Source organism: Seriola lalandi, unplaced genomic scaffold, assembly GCF_002814215.2.
Source record: "Seriola lalandi dorsalis isolate HSWRI2012SDOR001 ecotype SW California unplaced genomic scaffold, Sedor1 jcf7180002053690, whole genome shotgun sequence".
NCBI classification, from domain to species: Eukaryota; Metazoa; Chordata; class Actinopteri; order Carangiformes; family Carangidae; genus Seriola; species Seriola lalandi.
Window position 1 is genome coordinate 822540 of NW_019524243.1, and position 10277 is coordinate 832816.

The 10277-nt window shown below is 40.8% G+C and overlaps 1 protein-coding gene across 1 annotated transcript; it reads left to right on the forward strand.

Annotated features, from left to right (window-relative positions):
- The first annotated feature begins 5263 nt into the window (after positions 1-5263).
- ccnh (cyclin H) lies at positions 5264-10268 on the forward strand. Its single transcript, XM_023401534.2, has 9 exons — positions 5264-5616; positions 5712-5834; positions 5924-5997; positions 6510-6723; positions 6863-7026; positions 7494-7564; positions 7698-7803; positions 9850-9913; positions 10029-10268. Exons 1-9 carry the CDS (start codon positions 5500-5502, stop codon positions 10053-10055), a joined length of 960 nt encoding a protein of 319 aa, XP_023257302.1. The 5' UTR covers positions 5264-5499; the 3' UTR covers positions 10056-10268.
- The last annotated feature ends 9 nt before the right edge of the window (positions 10269-10277 follow it).

The following is a 10277-nucleotide window of genomic DNA, read 5'->3' on the forward strand; positions in this document are numbered from 1 at the left end:
TTTCAAATATGTATTTGTGTGTGATTATTGTACCAAGTTGGATGTTATGTCTATATATATATATATATAAAAACATGGGGAAAAAAGTATTTTGACATTTTTTCCTTCGTCTGTTATTATATCTGTCTGTCATTATATTTGATTTTATTTCCTGGAATGAACGAGGCATGTAAACTGTGAACCCGTCTGAGTAGAAAATTGAAAATGAACATCGTGTTAAATTCATAATGACTGCATTTAGACTCACTTAAGCATGCTCAATTAACAAAAATTCAAAATGAGAAAAATACACTGTATGCATATGCAGGTTTAATTTTATTCACTGTAATTTTTACAAGCTACATTTTAAAAGCTTGTTTTGGCTGATTTGCAGTGTTTGAGTGTTGATTTTGACAAGCACTCATCGCAGAAGGTCAGCAATTCACCTGTAAGTCGGGAAATTACCCTGCCTAATTTTTGCTGTCCTTCAGGTGCAGCCTGACAGCCTCCTTTGCATTTTAATGCAGACAACCTGATTATTAAATCTTAGAGGGCTTTTTTTGTTTGAAATAAATGGTTTGGGTTGCTGGGCAACCTGACTTGATCAAACACGGTTCCCCTCCCCCATTTTGAAGCTCATAATTCCTCATTTATATTCAGGCATCTAGTTCTTAATTAGATTAAGATGCATAACCCCCCACTGTGAGCAAATTCAGACTGATGTACAAATCTCTCTCTCTCTGTCTCTCTCACACACACACACACACACACACACAATATATATATATATAGCTTTGCTTTAGTGATGTACACATCCATTAAAAAATCGTGGCTGATTTTTTGCAGGTGTCTAGTTTATAAATTAATTAATTCGTATGTAAAATAACAATAAATAAATAAAAAGCATTAATTTTAAATGTAACATTTAAAGCATAATGTTTTGTACAGTCCACTGTGGCATTAAAGGTCACTTTAATATCAGAATTTCAGTTGCAAACTGAACTTTACCTTTGTAATTCTGACAGAAAATATATAAAAATATTATCAAAATAAATTAAACATTTTGAAAGGGGAAAAAAACTGCCACACAACACAACATTCAGCTCAAATGGTAGGACACATTCATGTTCAAAATCATAAACACACTCCAGCACTTTGGTAAGAAAAAGAGAAGAGACGAGCCATATATTACTCTCGCAGCACACTACATGCATCCATTTCACCCAAATGGCCTGGCTATTTAGAAAGGTGAGGGCATAGCACGTTGATATAAAGGGTCATTTGGAGGACTTGTTGGAGCTTTGCACTGTGAAGGATGAGGTTTTCACCAGAATGGCTGCACTTTAACACCGTTCTGTCCGTCCCTCTCTACATTTCACTCAAAGCTAAGACGCTCAGAATGATGGAGCACAATGTGTGTTCTTCACTCCCCCGTGATTTAAATCCTGGCAACCATTTACAAATGAGCATGAATTACTTTGTTTTCTAAATAAAACACTTCCATCTAAACTCACTGAGGGAAAAAAAATCAGAAACGTTTTTGCACTGTTTGCATTTATCTTCAAGGTAAAGTTAAAATGGGTCATCAAATTTCCTCCAATTCTCACTGGTATGACTATGGAGGAAAAAGTTGTATGCATATAGCAAACCAAGGACAGTTGGATTTGCCATAAAGAGCATGCCATTTTTGCTGTCCCTAGAGCTATGGCTTTGATTGAATCCTGAAATGAGTTGAAATGTCACAAATCCCTACCAATATGCTAGAAATGAAAATTGGCCTTGGGGTTTTAAGGTTCCCATTAAGGGTGTGCTTAACACATTCTGTTAAGTGTGGTTCGAGTGCATCAAAAATACAACATAATTACGTGTCTCTATGCACTCAAGCAAAATGTCCTTAAAATTCCTCAATGCTGAAGTGCAAGAGAGCACAGGATCAGGCCTCAACAGGACTGAAGCGAGGGAAGAGCCAAGAGGCAGCTGGGTCCAAATTAAACCTAGCAATATTTGAGCAAAACGGGAGCAATTATCATGTCAGACCTGTACCAAAAAATCTAGCTAATTCCTTTATTTTCCGGCAGAATGTTAGTGATATGAACTTAAAGCAGAATTTTCTGAAAAAAAATCTGAAATCACATTCAGATTGGAGCAACAAAGCATTGATGTCTGAATACTGACACTCCTGTAAAAATGGCTGTCATCAGCAAATTCATTTGTATATCATAGTATATCTGGCTACTTGTATGTCGAATTATAGTATATGACACGCTCTGCAGTGTCTTGTTTTATTATAAATAATAAACTCTGCCTCTACATCGGCATTTCCTTTCAGACTGGTAACGCCTGCCTCGCTGTGAATGCACTGATTTGATACAACCGTCCTCCCTCCTCTCCATCCCTCATCTCTCAGGTAGCTGTATTTTCAGGAAACAGGAAAATGATTTTCCTCTCTGCTTACTATTCACGTCACGTAAAGTGGGTCTGTGTTCCTCATTTAGTTCTGTACTGTACAGCTGGGGAGCTGTCCGGCACGCGGCGGCAGTATGCAAATGAGACTGGATTTGAATGGAGATGGAGGTAGACACAAAGCTCAATTAGGGACAGGGAGAGAGGGAGACGGTGGGGGAGCATTGAGTGTCTGGAGGGGCGGGGGGAGGGGAACGAAAAACCCTGGGCTGCTAAATGCCAACCTGAGGAAACCAATGTACGGACACATTGAAACACAAAGGCACACAGAGATGTGAATGCACTTAAATAGCCAGACAGATTTCTGAATTCTCCGGGCAGGCAGCTGATATCTGAGGGGCTCAGACGGCTCATCTCTGTGATGTCTTTTGGTCACACCAGTCACAGTGAGAGTATCCCACATCATCCATATCACACATATCATCAAAACAGAAAGGTATCATGTGCACTTCCTCTTTTGTTTCAAGCCCAGTGAGAGACTCTCCCATGCAGCAAAAAATATGAGGGGGGAATGGCGGCCATTTTGTTCTTGGGTGTTAGTCGATGCCCAGCAGCAGTACATATCACCTGACCCAGCGCCTGCATGAGTGTCCTTGGAGGAGTCTTTGACATCAGCACTGCCACCCCTGGTTGCCACAGCAACCGCAGCACTATTAAGGGGGGGGGGGGCTTTTGTGCAGGATGAAGGGCAAAATAATTAATATGCACATACAGGGAGTTTGAATGAGGATTTAATTGTATTTGTTGGTGTGTGAAGCTGAAATGGATTGAACGCTGCAGCAAAAACGAGGAATATCAGAGAAGGGGAAAAAGAGATTAAGCGAGCTCATTGGTCAGAGACATCATTTGCATCGTTGTCAAGGTTATTTCCAAATTCCTTCCTTTCATACAAGAAAGTAACTTAATAGATGAGACGGTGGGGAGGTGGGCCACGGGGTGGGGATTATCCTCCTACAGCTTCTCCTTCTCCTCCTCCTCCTCCTCCTCCTCAGCATTATCATCATCATGAATAGTTTACAAAGCTGTGTACAGCCAAGGTGATGCTTCACACAGCACAAATCTGTCGGTCAACGATTGAATTTTAGCTGACTTTGTGTACAGGTACTCTGTGCCTGGAGAGGTTTTCATATGCAGCTGAAATATAACAGACAAGGAGTGCAAACTTACTCAAGGAGGATGAGACTAACTTGATCAGGGAGGCTCAGATATCATTCAGGGGATCTGGTGATGGCACAAAGTCACCCAGGTCTGATTTCCCATAAAACACTGCCTGTCAGATTATATAGGCACAATCTTTACTCACAGTGGCACACATGCCTGACCCAACATTTTGTGCCTCTCTTCAAAACCCCTCACACACACACTCATACAGAGAACGAGACTTTTACTATCTGCCTCAGTGTCAGTAGCATCCAAGCATTTCTTCTGTACAGCCAAAAAATATCAAATTCACACATATGTAAATATATAGATTTTTTTTTTGTTGTTTGTTGCAGAATTATGCGAAATAGCAGAGGGAAATATGTTTGGTTAGACTGACAACACAGACGTAGGCTACATGCGGTCACTCATGCACGCACGCACGCACGCATTATACGCCCTATCAGCGCGCGCACATACAGTAAACGTTGCCATGGTCTCATCAATAATGCATCGGCACTTCATGTTTATGCAATTTACAGGGCAAGACCGAGCGATGGATACTGTAGATGCATCCTAAGCCCGGCGCACACTGAACGTATAGCGTTACACAAGCCTATCACAGACAGAGCTCAGACATAAAAGTTCACATCTTTTCCGCCTGTAGAGAAAGAGATTAAGATAATAAAACAGTCTCCAGCACATACCTGTTAAAGCATTATTTCTTTGATTCTGGTTTATGCAGGCTCGAAGGGCTTCATGATAACACCGCACTAAGGAAATAAAACTGTAGCTGTGGTGATATGCAAATTAACGGCTCCCGCCGAATGCACGGGCATTTATTATTCATAAATTACTCATGTTTATGCAAATTACGGTATACGGAAACACTGGTGGGGGGTTGAGTGGCTCCCTCTAAACACACTGCGTGATTCAATTTCTGTTCTGCTCTTCCATCTAAAATGATCCAAAATCCAAGCATTTGACCCACATGGTCATGAAGCAGCTCAGTTGTCAAGTTTCACCTAGGTAGTCAGTCTGGGGGTGGGAAAAGCAAAAAAAGAAAGAAAAAAAGTGGAGAGAAGTGTGCAAACCAGGTATGGGGAAAATCCTGAAGCATATGGACAATTAGAGGAACACACCAGTGAGTGTAGGCCTATATTTGTGGACAAACCTTGGTATTTTATCTATTTATTCACCCTATCTATTCCCTATTTTATGTTGTTCTTCAAAAGCATGTTGGCTATGGCTTGCTGTCATGGAAAGTCTCTCAACCAGTAGGACGCAAAGGGGATGCATAGTGATACATTTTAATTTAAAATATATATATGTTAAGCATAAAGTATAGACTGTATCACTTAACTATGTTTGAAATCTACAATAATTGATATAGGTTATAATAGTGTTAGTTGCTACATTTGCAAAAATGAATCCAAATTGCAAACTGTTCTTACCTCACAGGTAAAGTTATTTGTTTAATATTTATAAGATTTAAGTCTTAAAAATAAGGGAAACGAAAAAGTGATTGTTTGAGTTTTGTGTGTGTGTGTGTGTGTGTGTGAGTGTGTGTGTGTGTATGTGAGAAAGAGAGAGAGAGAGAGAGAGAGAGAGAGAGAGCGAGAGAAGCCCATTTCTTTTGCGCGGTGTAGCGTACACTACGGTAGTCATCAGTAGGGGACGGCGTTGACGTAAAAGAGTGGCGACGCGCACCAACTTTGTTATTGCCAATTTTCGCCTCTTTTTATTTTTAGAAATCACTCAAATCGGGAACTAAATGGACTAACGTATATTTAGTAACAAAAAGCTTAAGTTAATTGATGCTATCGCGAGTCTGTCGCACTGTGAGCAGTAAACCAAGTCTAATTTTCGCTCACTGCTCGTGTTTGTTCGCCTTGTATCGGGCAGTTTTCTGCAACCATGTTCCACAACAGCTCACAGAGAAAATATTGGATTTTTAAAAGTGAAGACGAAGTTGAGCATATGAGATGCAAGGCCAATCATAAATTCCGTAACAAGATACTAGAAAGTGGGAAGGTAAGCGGCATATAAAAACAAACCAGGGTAACAGGTCAGTGTGTGATAGTTTGCTTTACCTCGTACTCCTGCTCCTGTCTGTCTGTGTGTCTCAGCCCGGGGTGAGTGAGTCCATGTTCCTGGAGCGTCACGAAGAAGACGTCTTATTTAGACACTATGAGAGGAGGCTGCTGGATTTCTGCAACGCTTTTAAGCCTGCAATGCCCAAGTCTGTGGTGGTATGTACAGTACTGTGAACTTTCTTCATCACAACAGTGTGACCTTAGTGCGGGAAGACGTGTGAACCATGTGTGTCTCACCTGTGCAGGGTACAGCCATCATGTACTTCAGAAGATTCTACCTGAACAACTCTATTATGGAGTATCACCCCCGGATTATCATGTGAGTATAGTGCTGATCATAGGCCTTATTTAAAGGGACTGTATCTGATTAAAATAGAACAGTGCACTGCACTGAGAGATATGTTTTAGGGGAGTATAAAATGGTGTGTGCATGTAATGTGCCAGTTCCCAATATTTGATCAGATCTTCATTATTGGAAACAAGTGATAAAGTGTTGTGGTATTTTTCCCAACTGAGGCAACTCCATTTTGGAAAAGAAGCTTTTCTACTGATGCAGGTAGATGGATGTTAGGTGGAGAAATAGTTCAGTTGAACACTTGAACGTTTTATTCAGTTCATTATCGCACATCAATCCAGGCTCATCTCTGTGTAGAATAAAGTATTATAAAGGCCAAAAGAGGAGGAATTGTTAAGCGTGGTATTTAGAAAAGATTAAGTTTGTCTTTGCATAGGGTATGTGTACAACAACCAAACTTGCTGATCAAAAAGTATTGTTTGCGCTCGTTCTTACCAGTCTATTCAAGTTATTTCAAAGTCACCTTCTTGTTTCAGGCTCACTTGTGCGTACCTGTCCTGTAAGGTGGATGAGTTCAACGTGTCCAGCACACAATTTGTCGGCAACCTTCTGCAGGAAAGCCCTGCCGGACAAGAGAGGGTTCTGGAGCAAATCCTGGAGTATGAGCTGCTGCTGATCCAACAACTCAATTTCCACCTGGTGGTCCACAACCCCTACAGACCCATGGAGGGCCTGCTCATTGACCTCAAGGTGGGCGGGCTCCGAGAGAGTTTTAAATGTTACTTTTGAACGCATACACTGTTCCTTTGCTAATCTAGCTCACTTAGAAGTTCTGATTATATGTCTTGTCTCAATTAATTATTGTCTTTTCATAAATGTCATGCCTCAGACTAGATACCCCACGCTGGAGAGCCCAGAATCACTGAGGAAGAGTGCTGATGACTTTCTGACTCAGGCAACCATGACAGACGCAGGGCTGCTGTTTCCCCCCTCTCAGATCGCTCTGACAGCTGTTCTGAACAGCGCCTCAAGAGCCGGTCTCAGTATGGAGAGGTGGGCCATTTATTTGTGCTCAAGTGAAAACATTTAACAGTGATCTGGTAGATTTTGAAATACTGTTTATCCTGTCTATTACTACCAAGGAATCCAATGAGAATTTAGAGCCTTCTTCACTTCAGTAAAAGAATACTTGGAATATTTAAAAAAAATTGTTTTCAATAACAATAAATGCAAACAGGCAAATTCAGGCACAGTAAGTTGCTAATGGAGAAATTGGACCCTAAACGCACAATTAAATGTTACATGGATTGTTTTTTTAAATATGCTTGGTATATGTGATATATTAGGTAAAATTTCTCTGAATTAGTTCTGTTGTCTGTATATTGCACCAAAGTGTCAGTGACATTTTAAATCAAAAATTTCATGTGAAAAGGTTGAGTCCTGATAATCGACTGGCTGCTATAATTCTTGTATGTGTTAATGGAAAATAATCCCCTTTGTTTGTTGTTTGAAATTCCCAGCTACCTGACTGAATGCATGGGACTGAGAGAGGACAAAGAGACGCTCTCAAAGATGTATGAATCGATGAGACGTGAGTAAACTGCACTTTCAGTGTGAAGCCACATGATGGTGATATTGAACTCAGTTTTACATTTCGTTGCCTTGTGGTACACAGTAGAGGTCTTATGTGAGATTTAAAGAAATGCTTTCCTCTGTACATCCAGGGATGAAAACCCTCCTAAAGAAGTATGAACTTCCCAAATCGGAGGAGGTGAATCCTTACAAACAGAGGTTGGAGAGGATTCATGCTGAATTTGCCACTTCAAGCAAGTAAGGAGAAATGACCTGCTCATGTTTGTTGTAGTGCATACTTAAGAGATTTCTTAAATCCAAGGCACATAGTAATATATTATCATATTAAGTCAGAATTTGTGATTGAATTTCTATACCCCACACCCAAGTGAACAACTCCAGGTTTCCACTGTCATATGTAGTAACAGTTTTATTTTAGCCAGGTAGTCGTATCTAAGATCCAAAAGGTTCAAGGTACAGTATCAGGTAGAAAAATAAAAAGGAACACATCATCATCAGCTGTATGAAATACAGAAAGGAAATACAACAGCACGCCACATTCCTACCTACATCATCCATACCATGAAGCCCAGCTGATATTGGTATCGCTGATGAGGAGACTTTTAGGCTCGTTTCATTATCACGCATCTGTCGCCAGTTTGTCTGTTAACACTTGGTGAGGTCGGTGAGGTCCGTGGTATCTTAAGTGCAGCTACAGTAAACAGTCTGGTAAACTCTTGAGCTATGACAGGCACAGATTCAGACGTTGCAGCTGCTTGAATCATCAGGAGGCACGTGAGGCCAACCCTTACAAACTAGAAGTTGATCAATCTGTGCATGGCATGAATTCTCAGGATGAATTCATATGAAAACAGTTGGTGCAGAGGTGTACTGAAAACACCACCTGTGATGGCGAGAGCGCAGGAGAGACTGCAAAATGCATGAAAGCTTTTGTTCACATCCCCAAGGCATAGAGGGAGTTCAGGTGATGTTTGTTAGAGCAGCATATATGTAGGCCCACACACTATAGCAGTATCCATTCAAGGTTAACACATGCACAGGAAAGGTTACAGATATCTCCTACAAACTCGTAGACTATCCCTCAGTTCTGTTCAGCTATGTCATACACAAACACCTTTTACTTCTATACAAGCCTAAGTATATATCAACAAACAAAGCAGCATATAAAAACAAGTGGTTCGAGTGCTGCGTGGTAGTTCATACACAAACATGGTGGAAATGGTTTTGAAGGAAGAGCTTATCATAAACTCAGGTGATGTGGGCAAGAGGATGGTGTGAAGAGAGGGAGTTAAGGCTTGTGTCGTCTTGGAGAGAGGTGCTATGTTTAAATTCCCTGATGACGGCAGAAAAAGCTACTTCAATGCTTTGGATTGCCGCCCCTCTGATGTCCTCACAAGTTTTGTCCAAGTAAAGCAGTGGCTGATCAGTGTGCCCCCATTTGTCTGGCTCCGTGTCAGTCACCAGCCATTACTGGTGAAACTTGTGAGGGAGTGGCAGGCATACCAGGATAAAAGAAGCTCAGACTTCTCTGCAGTTGACTGTATCTCAGGTCCATCTTCATAGAAATCATCTCGTACGTGACAAGGCTTCTTCTCAAAGTTTGATCAGTTCAACACACTGTTGGTGTCTGAAGAATTTTGGGAAGGGCTTTGGAAGGACAGTATTCAGATATGCAGCAAGTGGTTTCCCATGGAGAACAGCCATATTGCGTTTGAACTGCCAGGAATCTAGGCCACATGCTTATAAATACAAACTGACTTTAGTCTTCGGTCGTGCACCTCATGGGGTGAGGCCTCACTTTGGCTGGCTGGCTGTGTGGTCTGACTACCACACTTTGATTCTCGGGTGGAAATCCGTAAAACTCACATTACCTGGATGGCAGCAGCCAGTGACATGATGGTGCACTCTGTCCTGTAAGATAAAGTGGAATTGTTTGTGAAAGGCACACGTTTAGGAATCACTGTTTTGGCGTATATTAGGATCAGTCTGTATATAGCTATTCCCACATGGTGTAAACTAGTCTAAATTAAGTCAATGAAGCAATTAAAAATGAGACATGGAGAACTACAACTACTCATGGTGATCATGAAAATGTAGTGGACACTAGATGTCACTCTTTAACTGAGTGTTGATAATGGACGGTTCACATAAACACTGAAGATATGAAACACCAACAGTTCACCAACAATTACGGCTTGCAAAGACAACTTGTGATACACAGATTTCTTTCCAAAACTAATTGTACACTCAAGTTCTCAAAGTAAAAATGTCTTTGTATCGCAGCAAACGAAAGCGAGGGTATGAAGAAGATGGCCATGTAGCAAAAGAACCACGTTTGGCAGAAGAGGTGAGACAGTGTGTAGCTACAGGCTGACATTCACGCAAACTTTGTCCCAAGGTAAATGCCTTATTTTTTTGGGTAGAATTCTTCCTAAATCGGATCAACTTTTGTTTCATTTCAGGAATGGACAGATGAAGACCTGCTATGAACTCAACATAGTTGTGGAATCAAACAGAGTTTTAAGTTATTATACTGCTTAATTCCAGGATTTAACTGTCAATGACCAAACCTAGAAAACACAATAGTGTGTCACAAAGAGTTTGCAAGTATGCATGTCATATTTACTTTTCTACATGACACTGCAGTCAGTCTTTGGTTTGCCTTTGTTCTGCAGTGAGAATAAAGATATTTTTCTACATAATGTCGTGAT

Excerpts from the sequence above, each read along its gene's own strand:
- ccnh (XM_023401534.2), top strand. The coding sequence starts at position 5,500 with ATGTTCCACAACAGCTCACAGAGAAAATATTGGATTTTTAAAAGTGAA. Across the intron at positions 5,617-5,711 it reads AGATACTAGAAAGTGGGAAG|CCCGGGGTGAGTGAGTCCAT; the intron begins GTAAGCGGCATA and ends TGTGTGTCTCAG. Across the intron at positions 7,565-7,697 it reads GATGTATGAATCGATGAGAC|GGATGAAAACCCTCCTAAAG; the intron begins GTGAGTAAACTG and ends CTGTACATCCAG.